We start from the raw sequence: 21335 nt of genomic DNA on the forward strand, positions 1-21335 counted from the left end.
ATTACTGAAGATTTCAATTTAAGCCTACTAGAGAGTGTGTGCCCTCAGGCGTGGAAGGAAGCTAAAGTTGTTCCGCTACCCAAGAAAAGTAAAGCCCCCTTTACTGGCTCAAATAGTCGACCAATCAGCCTGCTACTAAACCTTAGTAAACTTCTGGAAAAAATGGGAAGGACACTCAACAAGCACGGCACTTACACAAATGACTGATCATTGGCTGAGAGAAATTGATGATAAAATGATTGTTTGGGCTGTCTTGTTAGACTTCAGTGCAGCTTTTGACATTATCGATCATATTCTGCTGCTGTAAAACCGTGTCTTACGGCTTTACACCCCCTGTATATAATGTGGATAAAGAGTTACTTGTCTAACAGAACACAGAGGGTGTTCTTTAATGGAAGCTTCTCAAACTTAATCCAGGTAGAAGCAGGAATTCCCCAGGGTAGCTGTTTAGGCCCCTTGCTTTTTTTCAATCTTGACCAACGGCATGCCACTGATTTGAGTAAAGCAAGTGTGTTTATGTATGTGGATGACTCAACACTATAGATGTCAGCTACTACAGCGACTGAAATGACTGCAATGCTTAACAAAAAGCTGCAGTTAGTTTCGGAGGGGTAGCTACTGCCTTGGCAGCAGCTAATGGCGATCCATAATAAAGTCCTCCCCACCCAGGTGAGTGTCCCCAGCAGTGGCCTTCCCCTCAAAGATCCCATCCTCGATGGTCAGGATGGACACGTCGAAGGTGCCCCCGCCCAGATCAAAGATCAGGACATTGCGTTCCCTGGATTTGCCTTTGTCCGTTCCATAGGCGATTGCCGCCACTGTGGGCTCATTGATGATCCTCAGCACGTTCAGCCCAGTGATCACTCCAGCGTCCTTAGTGGCCTGTCTCTGTGAGTTGTTGAAGTAGGCGAGGACTGTGATGACTGCGTTGGACACCTTCTGGCCTAGGTAGGCCCCAGTGATCTCCTTCATCTTCACCAGCACCAAGGAGGCGCTTGGCGTCGAAAACGGTGTTGTTTGGGTTCATGGCCACCTGGTTCTTTGCTGCGTCACCGATGAGTCTCTGTGTCTGTGAAGGCAGGTGTGGTCCTGTTGCCCTGGTCGTTGGCGATGATCTCCACTTTGCCATGCTGGAACATCCCCACACAGGAGTAGGTAGTATCCAGGTCAATGCCGATAGACAAGGTTTTAGCTGATGACATCTTGATGGTTTGGAGTTAGCAGACAGTTTTAGAAATTGATATTATTCTACGAAAACCTAGGAGCAAGTAGTGTCAATCTCCACCGACAGAGGTGTTAGCCTAAATATACTTGAATAACAACCAAACCTGAGTTCAGTAATACATGCGTATTTAAGTATTTGTATTTTAAAGGCTTATTTTCATGCACAAACTAGATGTCCTAACCGACTTGCCAAAACTATAGTTTGTTAACAAGACATTTGTGGAGTGGTTGTAAAACTAGCCTTAATGACTCCAACCTAAGTGTATGTAAACTTCCGACTTCAACTGTATATTTATTGGAAGATAATTGAGTGAGTGTGTGTGTGACACAGAGAGAGGGCGATAGAAAGAGAACGTACAGTACAAATGGCATTGAAAGTATTATTTTATTTTTTACAAACAACCACTAGTTAGGTTCCTCCTTACTTCTCGACAGATTCCAGGGAATATATATTTTTTTGTATTTAAGATTTCCAGTATAATTTTTTTTTAATGAAAGACGAATTATGAACACACCGGCTAATCCTTCTCAATTCTATTTTAGTCTATTCAATGCTATTCTATTCTTTTGTAGTCCATTTGTCTATTTTAGAAAACTTTATTTGAAAACAATCACAGTAAGGAACATAATTGTTACCTGGAAAGGATAAATACTAAGATAAAAAAAATAAAATCTGCATTGGACCTTTAAACACATGCTGGTGAAATGAAAGAGAAATGCCATAGAAGATGAAGAGAAAGGTGGAACCTGAATTGACAGTAAGTACACGCTGTGTATAAACAACACAATACTGAAAGCAGCTATAGAGACAACACCAACACAGCAGTAGGTCTATGTGCTCATGTGGCCACTGATACAGAAAGGCTGCATATAGGCATACTATAGCCTACAGTAATCACGGATCTATTCAGCTAGTTTGAAATCAATTATCTCCATAAGGATATATTTTAATTACAAAAACATTTTAAATGATATGCTATTATATAGGCTTTTTGTAAACATTCATGCATTTTTTTAAAGATAGTCTAGTAGTTCAGTATGAGACAAATGTTAATTTACGCCTCACACAATTCACAGACGGTGGTGATTGTTTTTCAAAATGTTTTTAGTGCCCCTCCATTTTCCCACCATCCAAGTACTCAATGCAAACGTAGTCCCTGCAACTCCTCCTGCTGCCACCCTCCTCGCTAGTCTACTTTCCCTTCCCATCGTCTCTCTCCCACTATATCGCGAGAGATAGGGAGCACAGAAATATTCATGTTAGTAACAACTATTATAAAATTATATTTATTTCGCGGATATATGAACGAATTGTATAAAGCGCTGGAGCGTATAAATTACAATTCTAATGTAAGCCAACGCAAGATTACTAAATTAGTTGTTTTATTAATAGCTTGCTAGCTAATAATAATATCTAGGTAGCTAGCTAGCGATTCGCCTGTTGTCTGTAGCACGTATGGGAGGCTAGCTAACTGTAAGTGGACACTATTTTGAAGACAAGCGTGTACAAGTGGGTAAACATAACATTACTTCAATTAGCTAGCACCCCTTATTCAACGATAATAGCCATAGTCTAGGTAGCTACTATATCAAACGATAGCTCGCTACTATTAGCTTACTAAACCGCTGTTATTTAATTAAAACAGCAAGCTAGGCTTACATTTTAGCTACATTGTTGAATATTGGCTAGTTAGCTACTTAGCTAACTGCTTCAAGCTGGTGCTTTTTATTTAACTAGCTAACATGGTTCTGTTAAGATGGATGGCGTTACTAGCTAGCTGTGATGGGTCGCTAGTTAGCGACCGTTAACTAGCTAGCTCAGTAACGCTTACGCTAACTAGATTGTTTATCACGCGATGTGCTGGCTCTTGTTGCTAGTTAACGTTAGTTAAGCTAACATGACCTCACTGTGTGTCATTTTGCCATGTCCATGCACTATCATTACTCTGTAATATCAGCTATCTAGTTAACTGTCTCTCCTCCTCTCCTTTAGGTTATTTTAGCCATCAAGCACTGGCCTCGAGTATCTGACTAGGCCGACAATGGTTTGTGAATTCAAGCTAACTTCGTTAGCCAGTAACGTCAATACTAACCAGGCTCTCTGGATTGTTTACATCCAGCGCCAGTTTGCAACCTAGCTAGGTAATGTTGTTAGCTAGCTAACTGGTTTCATACGCAGTCAGTTGTTTAGCTTCAATAATCTAGCCAATAAGGTATTTTATTTATTTTGTTGCCAGTAAGGTAGTTAGTTAGCTATGCCACAGTATATTTGGCTTTGCTACAGTGTGTGAAAGTGATTAAGCCACTAGTTATCTGAACACTGACAAATCAGTTGGTGTCTCACAAGCAACCGTTTGGATCTTCACCACATGTAGCTACCTAAGTACCGTTATGTGAAGATATCTAGCTAACTAATTGAATGGGTTGTCAGTAAAACGGGTTGCTTATCAATTTGTTTTTGTGGATGTAAAGCATTGACTCAATTTAAGTCAATAGTTGACAACTATTGTGACCACTAGTCCAACAGACAACAACTGCAGGTGGCAACCGGTGTTAGGGGTATTTGTATTAGTTACAGTTGATTAGATATTGTAGATCATATTAGAGTTGGTTATGGCTCTGGAGAATATATGTAACAGGTAATGTGATGTATCGCCATTGATTGTGCTTGTATTGTTTTCACAGGCTGCAGTTGTATTCTTGTGGATGTGTGGTGGACCGTAAGCAGGGTGGCCACTTGTGAACCTCACCTATTTACCTCACCTCTTTGTCTTATACCTCCTCCCTGACACCGATTTTACCCTGTCTTTTATCATAGATATTTTTAAATGTATGAAAGCATGTTGCACAGAGACAGACCCCCTATATTTCTACCTCTTCTCAGTCTGTGCTCATCAGTGTGTTACAGTAGTCTTTTAGCTGAAGGTTTTAAATGGGGGTGAATCTACTCTATGCCTGGCATAGTACGGTACTTGAATTCCCACCTGTTTGTAAATTAGCCCTGATGAGCTGTGCAGGTTTCATTAATTAACCTTAAGTGATAAACCAAATAGCAGCCAGCTAGTTGGCCAATCAGCTTCCCCCCACGCCCTCCTGGTAGAATGAACGGCTCTCTTTTAACCCCACCTAGCCCGCGGGCAGCCAACTCCTCCCCGCTGCCCCTTTCACCCTCCCCCTCTCCGTCCCCTCCATCCCCATCCCTGTTGCCCATGTTCCCTCGGCCACCCCCCCTGCCTCCTCCCTTGGCCCAGCCTCACCCATCCTCGCTGTCGGACACCCCCACGCCCTCCCCCTGCCTGAGCTGGACGGAGTTCTGTGAGCTGCATGCCCGCATGGCGGCCGGGGACTTTGCCCGCCACTTCCGGGCGTTCCTCCTGGAGAACCCTCACTACTCCCCCGACTCTGCTGCCACCTTCTGTCGCCGCTTCACTGACCGCTTTGTCCGACATTTCCAGAGCGAACTGGAGGGAGTGGCAGGGGCGCCGGGTACAGCCCCTGGGATGGAGGCGGGGAGCTGGGCCCCCCAATCAGACGCCACCTCCCTGGAAGAGGAGGCGGTCTCTCCCCCTCCCGTCACCGAGGGAGCCTCCTACCACCCCTGTGCCCCAGCCAACCCGGTGAGAGCCCTGCCCAAGCCTGCCTCCACACGACTGGTGTTGGAAACCAGAAGTGGGGACCAATTTCAAGACTCCTATGCTGTCACAACGGTCCTCCCCCCATCCTCCTCCTCCTCCTGCTCCTCCTCAGTGGGAGGAGGAAACAACGGCAGGCGGGAAGAGAGGGGTGCCCCAGTTAGAGAAACGACAGCCGAGGAAGAGGACAGCTGGGCGGGCGTAACGGTCATGGAGGAGGAGGTGGAGCCAGATGAGGGGGAGGCGGAGCTGGAAGTTTGCTTGGACGATGAAGACCCCTCCCATATGCCCCAAACGCCTGCCTCCCCTTGCTCCGACACAACTCCTCCTCGCTTCAAGGGTAATGGCACCCCGGCCTCGGCAGGAAGCCAGTCCAAAACCAAACTGAAGAAGCGCTTCTCTCTGCGGAGTGTTGGGCGCAGCGTGCGGGGCAGTGTCCGGGGCATCCTGCACTGGCGCAGCTCGTCCAGCGACTCCCCCCAGAGCTCCTCCCAGATGCCCTCCAGCTACAGCTACACAATGGGGGTCCAGGACGCTGCCACCGGCTCTTCCTCCAAGAGGAACTCTGGCACTCAGCCCCCTACACCCACCTCCTCCATGCCTGTCTCCCTCTCCCTGCCCCTCTCCCTCCCCCACTCCTCCTCCTCCTCCCTGCCCCCGTCTTCCTCCAGCAGTGCCACCTCCCTCTCGCTATCGGAGGCACGGGACCGCCGGCGGAGCAATGGCGAGGGGGGAGAGAAGGAGAAGTGGAGCCACCGGCTGGAGAAGCTGCGTCTGTCTCGCTCCCCGCCCCCCGTTCTCTCCTCGGCACCCGCTTCGGCCGTGGTGTCACCTTCTTCCGGCCTGCCCCCCAGCAGCAGCAGCAGCGCCACCCCGAGGAAGATGGGCCGGCTGGTGAGGGAGGGAGGAGTCAGCGTCAGCTCCTCCATGCCAGATGAGTTTGCCGGGAGCCACAGTGGTTTCCCTGGCTTTTCCTTCGGCCTGCTGCACCACGGCACACAAGAACACAACAACGCTGGCACTGGCTTAAACAACACTACGTCCACCGCTAACGCCGCTCAGACAGCCGCAGTGCAGCCTCTCGTCCCCGGGGGCACTGTGGGCTGGAGGGGTGGTCGGTGGCACAAGTGCAGACTGGTCCTGAGGGAGAGGGACAAGGAGGGGGAGCGGGGCGAGGAGTACTATCTGGAGTTCTTCATCCCGCCTAAAGTGAGTGAGAGACCTGTTCGTTGCAACTCAATATTAGGAAGGTGTTCTTAATGTTTGGAGTACATAGTTGCCCCCAAAAAATCATATTTTATAATGATACATTAATAAAACGTTTGCAATTGTATTTTTATGTGAACATAATCAATGATGAAATTTAAACGCAATACTCCAGTTTGCATTTAAGTTGTCAGTTTTTGTTTAATTTCCTACCAGATAACACTGCCATATTGAGAAATAAAATTGGAAGATAAAGTTCACATTTGTAATTGTACTACATTATACTGATCGCATTATTTGTGACAAAAATATATAAACTAAATGTGCAATTTAACAATGCTTATTCTTAACCTACAAAGTACAACATTTTAATTCAAATCTTTTATTGGGTAAAACTATGTTATTCCTCCCATTTTCTATTTATTTTCCTCATTATCATTTGTTATCCTGGCCACATTAACAGTTTAGCCTGTCAATCGATCACTGTGGGTGGGATTGTCGGAAGGAGCTGGACATTTGTGAGAGTCACGGGGTTGGTAGGGTTTTCAGACCTGTTAAGGAATCATTGGGGTGGGATTTTCAGGGAAGGGAGTAGATTAGTAATTGAGTCATTAAAACACTTTTTCAATATAATTTGTGGCAAAACCTAAGAACAATATGCTAAACAAAAATATAAACTTAACATGTACATAAGATACCAGAAATGTTCCATACGCACAAAACAATTATTTCTCTCAAATTTTGTACACAAATTTGTTTACGTCCCATTTAGTGAGCATTTCTCCTTTGCCAAGATAATCCATCAACCTGACAGGTGTGGCATATCAAGAAGCTGATTAAATAGCATGATCATTACACAGGTGCACCTTGTGCTGGGGACAATAAAAGGCCACTTTAAAATGTGCAGTTTTGCCACAACACGATGCCACAGATGTCTCAAGCTTTGAGGGTGCAGGCAATTGGCTTGCTGACTGCAGGAATGTCCACCAGAGCTGTTGCTAGAGAACGTTGTTTTAGGGAATTTGGCAGTACGTCCAACATACCTCACAACCGCAGACCACCTCAGGACCTCCACATCTAGGGGGGAGGGTGCTGAGTTGTGTATCTGTCTATAATAAAGCCCTTTTGTAGGGAAAACTAATTCTGATTGGCTGGGCCTGGCTCCCCAGTGGGTGGGGGCCATCAGAGTAGATTGTGTATCTTTGATGTAACACTGAGGCATGACAACCTGTCAACATGCTCCTTTGGAATGCTTGGAGATGAATGTCATTGGCAGGCATTGTGCAATTTTCACATTATGGAATATTCACAATTTCTCTGAGTGCACAGATGTGTCTTATTCAATGTTCTTCTCTGTCCCCCTGTCTCAGTCCTCCAAGCCCAGGCTGACTGTCCCATGCTGCTCTATTGTGGATGTGAGGAGCACCACAGCCCTGGAGGTGCCTGACAAGGAGAACACCTTCCTCCTGCAGGTGATGCTCTGCTCTGTCCATCCTTTCATTTCCCCTTTCTTGTTCTCTCTCAGTTCATTATGTTCAGATAGTCAGCTCCTGTTCTGCTTGCATCTGTAGACTGACTTGTATTTCTCTTGCTCGCTCACTCACCCCCTCTCTCTCACCCCCTCTGTCGCCCCCCCCTCTCACCCCTTCCTCTCTCACCCCTCTCGCCCCCAATGTCTCTCGCCCCTCTTTCACCCCCCTCTTTCTCTCGCCCCTCTCTCTCACTCTCTCGCTAACCCTATCTTTCTCTCTGTCAGTTGGAGGGACAGGTGCAGTATGTGATTGAGACGCGAGACGCTGTGCAGATGAGAGCCTGGTTGAGTGACATCAGGAACGGTATATGTATCAGGTAAGCAAATTGTGTGTTAAGTAATACATGTAACACATGTTTTCTTTCAAGTCAGTGATTGGGGGGGGGGCAGTGAGGGAGAGTTAAGAGGGACCATATATATGCTTGTATTCACTGACTGTCAACTATTGATGAGGTCAACGGAAGTAGAAGCGACGCCCCAGCTACTGTAGAACAAGCTTTGTGTATCTTGACTCTACAGTGAACAGGAGGACATAGAAGCTGTGTGTGGGGGACCCATGGACATCAGTGGAATGCCAGAATTCAGTGACCGCCTCTCTCAAGGTGAGTGGGGCATGCCAAATCCCAAATCGACCCCTACACACCTCCCCAAGCTACTACTCTTAGACCAGTATATACCAACCAGTCAATCGCGGTCCTAGTCAACTAGGCATTCCTAGTCGATCGCCGAACCGTTGGTGGTAGATACACTTGATTCGGCAGCCCTGTGCGCCGGGTAGGCAAAGTGTTCCCATTTTGAACCATTTAATTTGTCTGAAGGAACAAACTCTAGAGCTAAATCAAGTGCGCCTACTGCGCTGGCCAATCGGATAGCTCAAATCATCGCGCCAGTAGCTTCCACTACCCCACAGCAAAGTCTGATACTAGCCTAAATGAGATTTGAATAACTTTTAAAACCCTGACCAGAGAGACTGTCAAAGAATACAGCAAATAGCTGCTGCTTTTACAATTCAACACTTTTCAAAACATAAAAAACGCGCTTCTCCCTACTTACACTCGCGTTACAACCAGCACTGCAGCTGCAGTGAATGAGTAGCCAAGTGTATCGATGGGCCTGCGTTTTTATTATTAACGGCTCGTCTTGTCTATTTTAATGTCGACTAATAATTCACTTTCTCTGGTCATAGGAACAACATGAATTTGTGCATGAGACAGAAATAATGCGGTGTGACTCGAGTTTGGTCATCAGACTGTCTCCCCTCTCTCTGGTCAGTCTCACCGGAAAAAGGAGAGATCAGGGACCGTGAGTGAGAGGCAGACCCTCTGCTGCTCACTCTCTCCCTTCATCCGCTGAGACTGACCATCAGATGCAGATACAACCAGACATGGAAACGGTTTGTGGGTTTATGAAATGCACATTCCTTTATTGAATATAATGTGTATGATGCCTTGTCCTTTTGGTGCTGTCGATGTAGCCTGTAGAGCGAAACGCAGGTTGTGAGTTCGCCGGCAATTCATTTGGTTTTGGCAGCAGCTATTTGTTTGTTGCACTGCATTTAATGTTTCTTATCAGGCCTTTTCTTATCAGTGTTACAATTCAAGTGCACAGAGTTCTGAAATCACTATGTGAAGTAAAATAATTGCTTTTAAAACGTAGCCTACCTGTGAATTGTTTGTTCCTCTGTCATGCTCCTGCTGAGATGGGAGGTGGGTCAAACGGAGCTTCTTCTTCTTTGGGATTTTGTTGGGAGATTGCATCCAACTTTTAGGTGCATACACCACCATCTACTGTACTGGTGTAAGGCCATTCACGGTCTACCTACATTAAATTATTTGATATGGTAATATATAAAATTGAGACAAAGGGAAATTGCCCAGCCAACTATTAGCCCTCTCTACAAAACCCACCACCCCATTCCACTGTTTAACCCTATCAAGTCCTACTTCAGACCAACGGTCTGAGAAGACAGAACACTACCACTCAACACCCCCCGCAACTGTTCTGCAGTAAAAGTACTTCTCTGCCACCTCAATTTTCTGTAGTACAATTAACAACCAAGGCTATAAATGCTAAAAAGTCCGCCGTACTGAAGCACATTTTCTTCCCATCTCTCAGGATCCCTCACCCGGTCCCCATCTTCCTCTACCACTCTCTTCACTGCTTTGGCATATGACACTTTCTGTACTACTCTAACCCTGGCTACCTCAATGTCCCTTTCTCCAAACTCCAGTTCCCTGCGAACCCCCACAACTAACATGTATTACTTTCTCCGCCGATACCACATATTCCTTCGTCTCATGCCCTCCTTTCTCACATCAAGGCATCTCCCTCCGACACACTGCTGCAACATGCCCATAAACTTGACACCTAAAACACTCTTTTGTTTTCGAAACAAAAGCTCTCACTGGGTAATTGACACTTCCTACCATGACCTTATCTGGCAAAGGCTCTGCATCAAAACTCAGCTTGACAGACGATGTCTTCTCCGTTTCCCCACACTCTCCACCAAATCTACAACTCACCAAACGGCGGGTGTTAGACACCGGAATCTTCAAGTTCAACTGCTCCTCCTCAACACTTAATGCCACCCCCGTTATCACTCCTTTCAACGGCACCCTGCTCTGCAAAGCAAGTCATAATTATTGTCCCTAATCGCGTAATCCGGAGCACCCACTCCCTCTGGGTGGATGAAACACAATAAATCATCACGAGTCCACTCCGAGTTAACTTCACCAACTCAACAGTCCCCAACCTGACACCACACACCACATATGGATCAGCCAAAATACAAGGATCCATTTGCTCTACAAATCTCACTCCCACTGGGCCAGAATCATCCTCAGGACAAGGCCTGAATTCGGCAGTCCTCACCGCATGTATTTCATCCTCACTCTCGCCAAGGCTCCATCTCGGATGAACTTCACGCCGACCTTCCTCACTTCTCTCTCTATTCAACTTTCTCAGCAGTCAGCAATGCACCTGCCACCACAGTTAATTCATCCTCACTCTCATCACCTTCAATTTCCATGGGACACTCGCCATTCAGCAAACTGCTCGGCCACACGACGCCATACACGCTGTTTGCCATCTGCCCGGTACAATTGAAACTGGGATTCATCCGTGAAGAGCACACTTCTCCAGTGGCCATCGAAGGTGAGCATTTGCCCACTGAAGTCGGTTAGGACACTGAACTGCAGTCGGGTCAAGACCCTGGTGAGGACAACGAGCACGCAGATGAGCTTCCCTTAGACGGGTTCTGACAGTTTGTGTTGAAATTCTTTGGTTGTACTAACCCTCAGTTGTTCGGGTGGCTGGTTTCAGATGATCCCGCAGGTGAAGAAGCCGGATATGGAGGTGTTGGAGGCGGCTTATGGTAGAGAAATGAACATTAAATTCTCTGGCAACAGTTCTGGTGGACATTCCTGCGGTCAGCAAGCCAATTGCACGCTCCCTCAACTTGAGACATCTGTGGCATTGTGTGACAGAACTGCACATTTTAGGGTGGGCTTTTATTGTCCCCAGCACAAGGTTCACCTGTGTAATGATGATGCTGTTTAATCAGCTTCTTGATATGCCACACCTATCAAGTGGATGGATTATCTTGGCAAAGGAGAAATGCTCACTAACGGGGTACTAATTGTGCACAACATTTCGAGAAATAAGCTTTTTGTGCATCGGGAACATTTCTGGGATCTTTTATTTAAGCTCAAGAAATGGGACCAACACTTTACATGTTGTGTTTTATATTTTTGTTCAGTGCATGTTTATTGTGCTTTTCAGGCCTTTATGTAAGGTAATAGTTACCATTGATTTGTGATTAATCTAAAAGTGTACAGTCCAAGATGAGGCCTGATGGGAATTGTACATGAAACCCTGTCATTTCATTGGTTGCCATGCTGGCTGAACGCTATATTTTCAGCTATTGATTGAAGCTTGGCTTCTTTGGAGCTCAACTTATTATTTGATTAATTATCCAGTTTATGCTCCTGTCCAGTTATGGTTATGTTATTTTTGATTGTACATAGTGAACAGTTTTCCGGCGGCTCCAACTCAGCACTGTAAATAAACACCCTCATTCTGAGTTGGCCCCGTATCGAAGCATCTGCCTCCTCACTGAAACCTCTACTGCTAGGGTGGCCTCCATTACAGGCCTACTGCAATAAACCTTATTTCTACAGAACTGTTCTTATTTGGTAAATGTTGCATAGGCTTACATAAAAAAAAAATATATGTTTAGAAACAGTTTTGGGCTGTAGATCTTGGCTTGCATTTTGAAAGTGAACTTGGCTCAGAAAAGGTTGGTGACCACTGCTCGAGACACTTAATCTGTAAGAATCTACAAACAGCAGACATGTAGCATAAGGTAAGCAGGAGCTACTCCTTACCTATCCAATCTTCTCAAATATGACTGCACAAGATAGGATCTAAGAGCCCATTTGGGATTGTTGTGTGACGATTTCCCTGTTTCACTATTTTTTGAAGCTTTACAAATATACAGTTAGATCACTTAACACCTGATACAGAAAGCGAGACGAAAAAAGTTGTTTTAACCACCAGTCCAACGTTTCGTTGCTGTTTGAAAGTAAAAGAAGTCTGGTTAAATAATAGTTAAGACTGATGTTTTTGCTCCTGTCCTGTTGCAGTGTGTTATGGAGGTGTGGGCAGCTCCTCCCCGCTGATGGACCCTCTCCCCCCAGAGTTACCGCCCCGCGCCCCTCTGGATGAATCAGACGGACGCGTGGGTGGAGCCGGCCTGGGCACACCATTTGCGGAGACACCAGATGCCACAGGTGTGAAGCCTGTTACTTACGCATTAGCAAACACACATATACACCAGAATGTACAGAGCAAGTCTGGTGATACCTTTTTTTTGGTCTAATCTTTTCATCAATCCCTCCTCACCTCCCAGGATCCTTCCTGTTCTCAGACGTGGCGGAGGCGGTGGAGCACCCTCTGAGCGAGTGCCAGTGGTTCCACGGGACGTTGTCGCGCCTGAAGGCGGCCCAGCTGGTGCTGGCAGGGGGTACGGCCAGCCACGGCGTCTTCCTTGTGCGCCAGAGCGAGACACGCCGCGGGGAGTACGTCCTCACCTTCAACTTCCAGGGCAAGGCCAAGGTACAAGAGATGGGGGAGGGAGAGTGTCTGTGTCAAATCAAATCACATTTTATTTGTCACATGCGCCGAATACACCTGGTGTAGACTTTACTGTGAAATGCTTGCTAACGAGCCCTTCCCAACAATGCAGAGTTTTGAAATTGAAATAGTAACAAGAGGAATACAATATAATACACAAGAATGGAGCTACATACAGGGAGTACCAGTACCAGTTCAATGTGGAGCTACATACAGGGAGTACCAGTACCAGATCAATGTGGAGCTACATACAGGGAGTACCAGTACCAGTTCAATGTGGAGCTACATACAGGGAGTACCAGTACCAGATCAATGTGGAGCTACATACAGGGAGTACCAGTACCAGATCAATGTGGAGCTACATACAGGGAGTACCAGTACCAGATCAATGTGGAGCTACATACAGGGAGTACCAGTACCAGATCAATGTGGAGCTACATACAGGGAGTACCAGTACCAGATCAATGTGGAGCTACATACAGGGAGTACCAGTACCAGATCAATGTGGAGCTACATACAGGGAGTACCAGTACCAGATCAATGTGGAACTACATACAGGGAGTACCAGTACCAGATCAACGTGCAGAGGTATGAGGTGCTTGAGGTAGATATATACATGAAGGCAGGGTAAAGTGACTAGGCATCAGGATAGGTAATAAGAGTTAAATAAAGAACAGAGCAGCAGCAGCAAATTATGTGTGTGTTTGTGTTGTTGGTCTGCGTGTAGGTGTTCTGTTTGTGGGTTTTGGTTGTGTGTGTGTATACATACATGCATACATACATGCATACATACATACATACATGCATACATGCATACATACATACATACATACATACATACATGCATGCATGCATGCAAAAAAACAAACCTTCCTTTTTCTGGACCCTGTCTTTCAAAGATAATTTGTAAAAATCCAAATAACTTCACAGATCTTCATTGTAAAGTGTTTAAACACTGTTTCCCATGCTTGTTCAATGAACTATAAACAATTAATGAACATGCACCTGTAGAACGGTCGTTAAGACACTAACAGCTTACAGACGGTAGGCAATTAAGGTCACAGTTATGAAAACTTAGGACACTAAAGAGGCTTTTCTACTGACTCTGGAAAACACCAAAAGAAAGATGCCCAGGGTCCCTGCTCTTCTGCGTGAATGTGCCTTATGCATGCTGCAAGGAGGCATGAGGACTGCATTTGTGGCCAGGGCAATAAATTGCAATGTCAGTACTGTGAGACGCCTAAGATAGCGCTACAGGACGGACAGCTGGTCGTCCTCACAGTGGCAGACCACTTGTAACAACACCTGCACTGGATCGGTACATCCAAACATCACACCTGTGGGACAGGTACATGATGGCAACAACAACTGCCCGAGTTACACCAGGAACCCACAATCCCTCCATCAGTGCTCAGACTGTTCGCAATAGGCTGAGAGAGGCTCGACTGAGGGCTTGTAGGCCTGTTGTAAGGCAGGTCCTCACCAGACATCACTGGCAACAACGTCGCCTATGGGCACAAACCCACCGTTGCTGGACCAGACGGGACTGGCAAAAAGTGCTGTTCACGTACGAGTCACGATTTTGCCTCACCAAATCAAAGTTTATTAGTCACGTGCGCTGAATACAACAGGTGTAGACCTTACAGTGAAATGCTTACTTACGGGCTCTAACCAATAGTGCAAAAACGGTATTAGGTGAACAATAGGTAGGTAAAGAAATAAAACAACAATAGAAAGACGGGCTATATACAGTAGCGAGGCTATAAAAGTAGCGAGGTTACATACAGGGGTGATGGTCGGATTCGCGTTTATCGTTGAAGGAAATAGCGTTACACCGAGGCCTGTATTCTGGAGCGGGATCGATTTGGAGGTGGAGGGTCCGTCATGGTCTGGGGCGGTGTGTCACAGCATCATCGGACTGAGCCTGTTGTCATTGCAGGCAATCTCAATGCTGTGTGTTACAGGGAAGACATCCTCCTCCCTCATGTGGTACCCTTCCTGCAGGCTCATCCTGACATGACCCTCCAGCATGACAATGTCACCAGCCATACTGCTTGTTCTGTGTGCGATTTCCTGCAAGACAGGAATGTCAGTGTTCTGCCATGGCCAGCGAAGAACCCGGAGCGCAATCCCATTGAGCACGTCTGGGACCTGTTGGATCGGAGGGTGAGGGCTAGGGCCGCTCCTGCCAGAAATGTCTGGGAACTTGCAGGTGCCTTGGTGGAAGAGTGGGGTAACATCTCACAGCAAGAACTGGCAAATCTGGTGCAGTCCATGAGGAGGAGATGCACTGCAGTACTTAGTATCTGGTGTGGCCACCCGCTGCATTGACTGTTACTTTTTATTTTGACCCCCCCCCCCCTTTGTTCAGGGACACGTTATTCCATTTCTGTTAGTCACATGTCTGTGGAACTTGTTCAGTTTATGTCTGTTGAATCTTATGTTCATACAAATATTCACACATGTTAAGTTTGCTGAAAATAAACACAGTTGACAGTGAGGACGTTTCTTTACATACACACGTGGGTCAGTGCAAGATACAGGCATTGCAGTTAGTATGGTTACCAATATTTGACTATTTAGTAGTCTGGCTATTTAGCGGTCTTATGGCTTGGGGGAAGAAGCTGTCTTTGAGCCTGTTCCTCTGAGAGCCAATGCTCTGGTACTGTTTGCTGGATGGTAGCAGAGTGAACAGTCTGACTTTGGTGGCTGGAGTCTTTAGCAATTTCTCTGGCCTTCCTCGGACACCGCCTGATGTAGAGGTCCTGGATGGCAGGGAGCTTGGCTCCAGTGATGTACTGGGCTGTCCGCACCACCCTCTGTAGCGCTTTGCTCATTTGCCATATCAAGTGGTGATGCAGCCAGTCAAAATGCTCTCGATGGCACCAAGGAACTTGAAACTCTCGACCCCCTGTGGATGGGGGGCGTGCTCACCTCTCTTTCTCCTATAGTCCACGATCAGCTCTATGGTCTTACTGACGTCGGGGGAGAGGTTGTTGTCCTGCCAGGTCTCTGACCTCCTCCTTGTAGGCTGACTCATCGCTGTCGGTGATCAGGCCTACCACCGCTGTGTCATCAGCAAACTTGTTCGTGTTTTAGTCGTGCGTGGCCATGCAGTCGTGGTTGAACAGGGAGTACAGGAGGGGCCCAAGTACACACCCCTGAGGGGCCCAAATACACACCCCTGAGGGGCCCCTGTGTTGAGGGTCAGCGTGGCAGAGGTGTTGTTGCCTAACCGCACCACCTGGGGCCGGCCCGTCTGGAAGTCCAGGATCCAGTTGCAGAGGTAGACGTCAGTCCCAGAGTCTTTAGCTTGGTGATGAGCTTGGATGGGACAATGGTGTTGACCGCTGAGATGTAGCCCATTCTCACAGTTATTTCCCCTCTTGTTCAGGTGGAAGAGGGCAGTTTAAAGTGCAATTGAGATTGCGTCATCTGTGAATCTGTTTGGGCGGTATGCGAATTGGAGTGGGTTTAGGGTGTCTGGGATGGTGGTGTTGTTGTGTGTCACGACCAGCCTTTCAAAGCACTTCATAATTACAGGTGCTACAGGGTGATAGTCATTTAGGCAGGTACTTTGGAGCTCTTTGGAACAGTGAAAATGGTGGTCAGCTTGAAACATGTTGGGATGACAGACTGGGACGAGGTCTGCGCATGCTTTGAGAACGCGCCGTGGTATTACGTCTGGCCCATCGGCCTCGTGATTGTTAACCTGTTTAAACGTTTTGGTTACAGAGAGCGAGATCACACAGTAATCTGGAAAAACAGGGGCTTTCACGCAAGGCACAGTGTTATATTCCTCAAAGCGAGCATAAAAGGCATTTAGCTCGTTTTTGAGTTCTGCATCGCTGGGCAACTCATGGCTGGGTTTCCCTTTGTAATCCGTTAACGTCTGCAAGCCTTGCCGCATACGACGAGCATCGGAGATGGTGCAATATTATTCCACTTTCCTCCTATATTGTCCTTGTGTGAAAGAGAGAGTAAGACTATTGATGTTTACGTGTGTTTGAAAGTACCAGTGTTTTTATGTGAAATGGTAGGGGAAACAACTATACCATGTTAGGAGATATACCTGCTAAGTAGCGTCCCCCTCTCTTCTCCCTTCTTTTGTCTCCCTCCCTTCTACTCCTTCTCTATCTCTCTCCTCTCTCCTTCTCTCTTTCTCTCTCTCTCCTTCTCTCTCTCTCCTTCTCTCTTTCTCTCTCTCTCCTTCTCTCTTTCTCCTTCTCTCTCTCTCTCTCTCTCTCTCTCTCTCCCCTTCTTTCTCCTTCTCTCTGTCTCTCTTTCTCCTTCTTTCTCCTTCTCTCTCTCTCTCTTTCTCTCTCCTTCTCTCTGTCCGCTGCAGCACCTGCGTCTGTCTCTGAACGAGGACGGCCAGTGCCGGGTGCAGCACCTGTGGTTCCAGTCCATATTCGACATGCTGGAGCACTTCCGCGTGCACCCAATCCCCCTGGAGTCTGGGGGTGCCTCGGACGTCACTCTCATCAGCTTTGTGGGCGCCACCGCCGTCCGGCAGCCAGGTAACAGGTCAGGGGTGAAAGGTCACAGGATATTCCACTAGGATGAAACTACACTGGGTTTACACTGGCCTCTAAATACAAGTCTTGGGTGTTGTATATACGTTGTATGTCTGGTGTATGTGTTTTATGCATTAGGATTGGGTTACACTATGCTATTACGTCAGTGAATCAATACAGTGTGCGTGTGTATCATCCCATTGAAGATCAGGAGTGTGTGCGTGTGTGTGTACAGGCCATAAGTAATTTTGTGTGTGCTAAAACATGGCCACTGCATGATGTTTCTGTCAATGTCATTATAACATAAGACTGGCTGCTTTGCATCCTCATCCTATGTCCACTACAGCATGCATGCTTACATGCGCACACACACACTGGAGTGGCTCCGCATGGCTCGGTCCCATCAATTTGCACTGATGCTCCCACCCATACACCCCTTCCTCTTACAACTGCCCCCCCCCACCACACACAATTCCAAATCAACCCCTAGTCCATATTACTCTCTATGTCCCTAGGCCCTAGCACTCTACCTCCTTTCCTTCTACACCCTTCTTTCCACCCACCCACCCCACCCCCCTCCCCCGTGCCTTCCAGAGCTCTGATTGGCTGTCTCTTATTGTGTTTTCGTTGGGTCATTCTTCGCAGGCCGGGACAGGGCAGGCAGCCGGCCCACAGTCTGTGATGTCATCACCACGCGCCACCCTGACTCTCCATCAACCCCCATCTCTGACTGTGTGTAAGTGAGACCAGACTCCACAGAGAGAGAGACACCGAGTTAGAGGGAGATGTAGCGCGAGAGACCGAGGGAGACGTAGCGGGAGAGACAGACGGCAAGAGGGAGACCTGGAGAGAGAGACGGCAAGAGGGAGAGAGCGGTGGCGAGAGAGAGACGTAGAGGGGGAGAGACCTACAGAGAAAGATGGCGAGCGAGAGGGACAGACCGAGACCTAGCATTAGAGACAGACCCAGGCCTCGAGCGAGCGCAATGGTACGAGAGAGAGACCCAGAGTGAGGGACCCAGAGCAAGGGACGGCAAGAAAAAGAGAGGCAGCGTGAGAAACCTAGAATGGGAGAGACTTAGTGAGGAAAAGACGGCGAAAGAGACAGAGATATCTAGAGTGAGAGAGACGGCGATCTAGCGAGAGACCTAGAGAGAAAGACTGTGAGAGAGAGGCAGCATGAGAGAGAGACAGACAGAGAGGGAGCGGAACCGAGAGAATGACCTAGAGCGAGAGACACCTAGAGACCCAGAGCGAGAGAGGGACCCAGAGCGAGAGAGGGACCCAGAGCGGGACCGAGAGAGACGCCCAGAGCGAGGGACTGCAAGAAAGAGGGAGAGAGGCAGCGTGAGAGACCTAGAGAGAGGAGAAACCTAGACTGGGAGACCTAGTGAGGGAAAGGCGGCGAGAGAGAGAGATCTAGAGTGAGAGAAACAGTGACCTAGCGAGAGACCTAGAGAGAATGATGGCGAGAGAGAGGCAGCACGAGAGACAGAGAGAGAGAAACCGAGAGAGGGACCTAGCCAGCGAGAGGGACCGAGACCTAGCCAGCGAGAGGGACCGAGACCTAGCCAGCGAGAGAGACGGCCGGCGAGAGAGAGAGATGTAAGAGAGAGCGAGAGAGAGAAAGTGATGGAACGCACCATAGTGCGAGTGTAGAGCTAGCTAGAGTGGCCATTCACCTCAGTGTACTGCTCAGTCTTCCAGTGAAGTTAGTCTGTACTAACCTTATCTAGAACTGGACTACCATAGAGTATTTTTGAGAACACAGATCACTCCTAGAGCAATGACTTGAGAGACCACCACTGCCATAGAATGTTGTATCTGCTAAAAAGTTTAGGGTCATGTAGAATCTTCATAGAACATTTTCAGACTATGCGTTGTTTTGTGTTTTCCATGAAATGTATTTAATAGACGGGAACAAGGTGTGTATGTGAGCGCACAGTGTGTTTGTGTGTGTCTCGACTGATTCCATGACATGGACCTGTCACACAGACGTCGCGGCCATGACACTCACTCTGTCTCTCCCCCTCTTCCTCCTCCTCTTCTCCCTTCTCACCACTCGCTCTCTGGAAATGTCACCTTTTTATCTTGTCCCCCGCCCCACCTGCCCCTCCTTTATTTACACCTTTTACCACTATTTCTTTCTCTGCTTTTCTCTCTGGGCTGTTCTTTCCTCCCAACAGACTTGACCAGCAGACCCCGTAGCCCCCCCCAGCCTCCTCCCCCACCCCTGCCCCCCGGCCGGCCCCCACCCCCAACCCCACCCCAGGAACGAGGGAACGAGACCGAGCTGGGAGGAGGTGGAGGAGGAACTGCAGCAACTGCAGGAGGAGGTGAAGGAGCGGAGGACTGGGAGGAGAGGGAAGCTCCTCTTCGCCAACTGGAGGGGGTGGAGGGGCGAAGAGCGGGAAGGAGGGAGGGCAAGAGCCATTGACAACCAGTACTCCTTCTTCTGAGGAGGGAGGGGGTTGTTTGTGCGAAAGGGAGAGTGGAGGAGGTGGGAGTCATAGCCATTCATAACCAGTATTTGTATTTTATTACGAGACTGTGAGGGGAAGGGGTTAGAAGGATGTACTAACACTATTAAAACACAAGCATTCTGGGAGATTCAGCAAGATTGAGAGAAAGAGAAAACGGGTGAAAGAGAAGAGAGAAGGATGGGAGCACCTTACAACACTAAGTAAAGGTACACTAATGTTTAGCGAGATAAGCTTTTTTGTCGGTACACCTCTTGGTACGCTTTCTGTAGACTTTTGAATCCATTTATGGATGTAGGTAGTGAGAGATATCCTCTGAACCCAGCAGTACCATACCTCAATATCCTGCAGACATTCTACTGGCCAACAGTACACTTTCACAGAGGTAGAGATGGAGGACAACCATATACTTACAAGGTGGCAAAGAGACTAGGCTAGAACCGGCAGGCAGGATACATATACCTCAGTCACTCTTTCAACCTCACTCTTTCTCTCCGTCTCTGTTTTTCTCTCCACTCATTTTCTGGTTTTCTTTAATGGTAGAGAAGTGGCCAGAGATAGAGAGTGATTATATCTATCATTCAGATAAAAAAAAATACTTTATTGATAATAATGATATGATTAACAATAATGATAAAGGAAATAATGATGATGGTCGGAAATAATAGTATTAATTTTATTTTTAAAATGCCTTTTATTGTATGTTGTTTACTCCATGTAATGCGTAACACTTGTTCCTGCCCCCATTCGGTTATTTCAGTTGAAATTTGTTTGCGTTTTTTTATATTCCTAAGCCTCATACTCAGTCTTTCCCTCACACTCATACAGTCCTCTCCTCCTGGACCTCATCCAAATTTAATTTTAATGTGCAGAAATAGAAAATAAGAAAAATATAAGGGGGGGAAAAAACATTTTTCTACTTGTGCCTTTCTTTGTTATCACCTCTGTCATACTCCTTCAACCTGTGCCTGGGTTGTGTGGCCATGTCCGTGTTTCTGCCATTCAGTTCAGTGCCTCTTTCTTTCTCTTTGTATCCCCCTCCTTCCTCTCTTTGTTTATACCTTCACTTCTTCTGTTTGTCCTCTACTCTGAGCCTTGTCATCTTTTACACATCTTACCCCCATCCCCCTGTTAATCCTTTTCAAATGTTGATCTCTATTTGTGCCTTTCTGTCTCTGTCGCTCTCTCTTTTGCTGGGACCTTGTGTTGACGGTGGGCAGGGTTTTGTCCAACCTGTGTGGTTAGTTTCAGGTACTACATTGAATTAAATGATAATATGATATAATATAATTATACTGAAACATTTTGGCCTCGTGTGTTGTTGCTTTGGTTCACTGTTATTGTTTCTTACTGAATAAAGGGGAAGGATGTAAAGGAATGTTACAGTAATTCTTGCAGTTTTGGGTTGTCACTAGTTGCCACAAAGTCAGATGGCAATGTCATGAAAACAAAAATTAGTTTTTGGGTCATAATTTAAGGTTAGGCATACGGTTAGCAACGTGGTTAAGGTTCGGGTTAGGTTTAAAATCAGAATTTAAGATACATTTTAGATATAGGCGGGGTTTGGCTGGAAACTAGTGCTGACCGCAGTTTTGGGGTCTAAAATGTTTAGC

The 21335-nt window shown here is 47.0% G+C and overlaps 1 protein-coding gene and 1 pseudogene across 1 annotated transcript; one reads left to right on the forward strand and one right to left on the reverse strand.

Moving 5' to 3' along the window:
• LOC106600736 (heat shock 70 kDa protein-like) overlaps nucleotides 1-1202 on the reverse strand; it is a 31939-nt pseudogene extending 30737 nt beyond the window's left edge.
• A 1209-nt stretch (nucleotides 1203-2411) lies between these two features.
• sh2b1 (SH2B adaptor protein 1) lies at nucleotides 2412-21100 on the forward strand. The gene is given in 11 exon segments (XM_045716124.1): nucleotides 2412-2734; nucleotides 3218-3269; nucleotides 3910-6065; nucleotides 7433-7534; nucleotides 7819-7910; nucleotides 8113-8195; nucleotides 12237-12383; nucleotides 12503-12708; nucleotides 17072-17246; nucleotides 19429-19640; nucleotides 19642-21100. Coding segments are annotated over 9 exon segments (2817 nt in total). The 5' UTR covers nucleotides 2412-2734; nucleotides 3218-3269; nucleotides 3910-4325; the 3' UTR covers nucleotides 19702-21100.
• Nucleotides 21101-21335: the final 235 nt, after the last annotated feature.

This window comes from Salmo salar, chromosome ssa03 (assembly GCF_905237065.1).
Source record: "Salmo salar chromosome ssa03, Ssal_v3.1, whole genome shotgun sequence".
Classification (NCBI taxonomy): domain Eukaryota; kingdom Metazoa; phylum Chordata; class Actinopteri; order Salmoniformes; family Salmonidae; genus Salmo; species Salmo salar.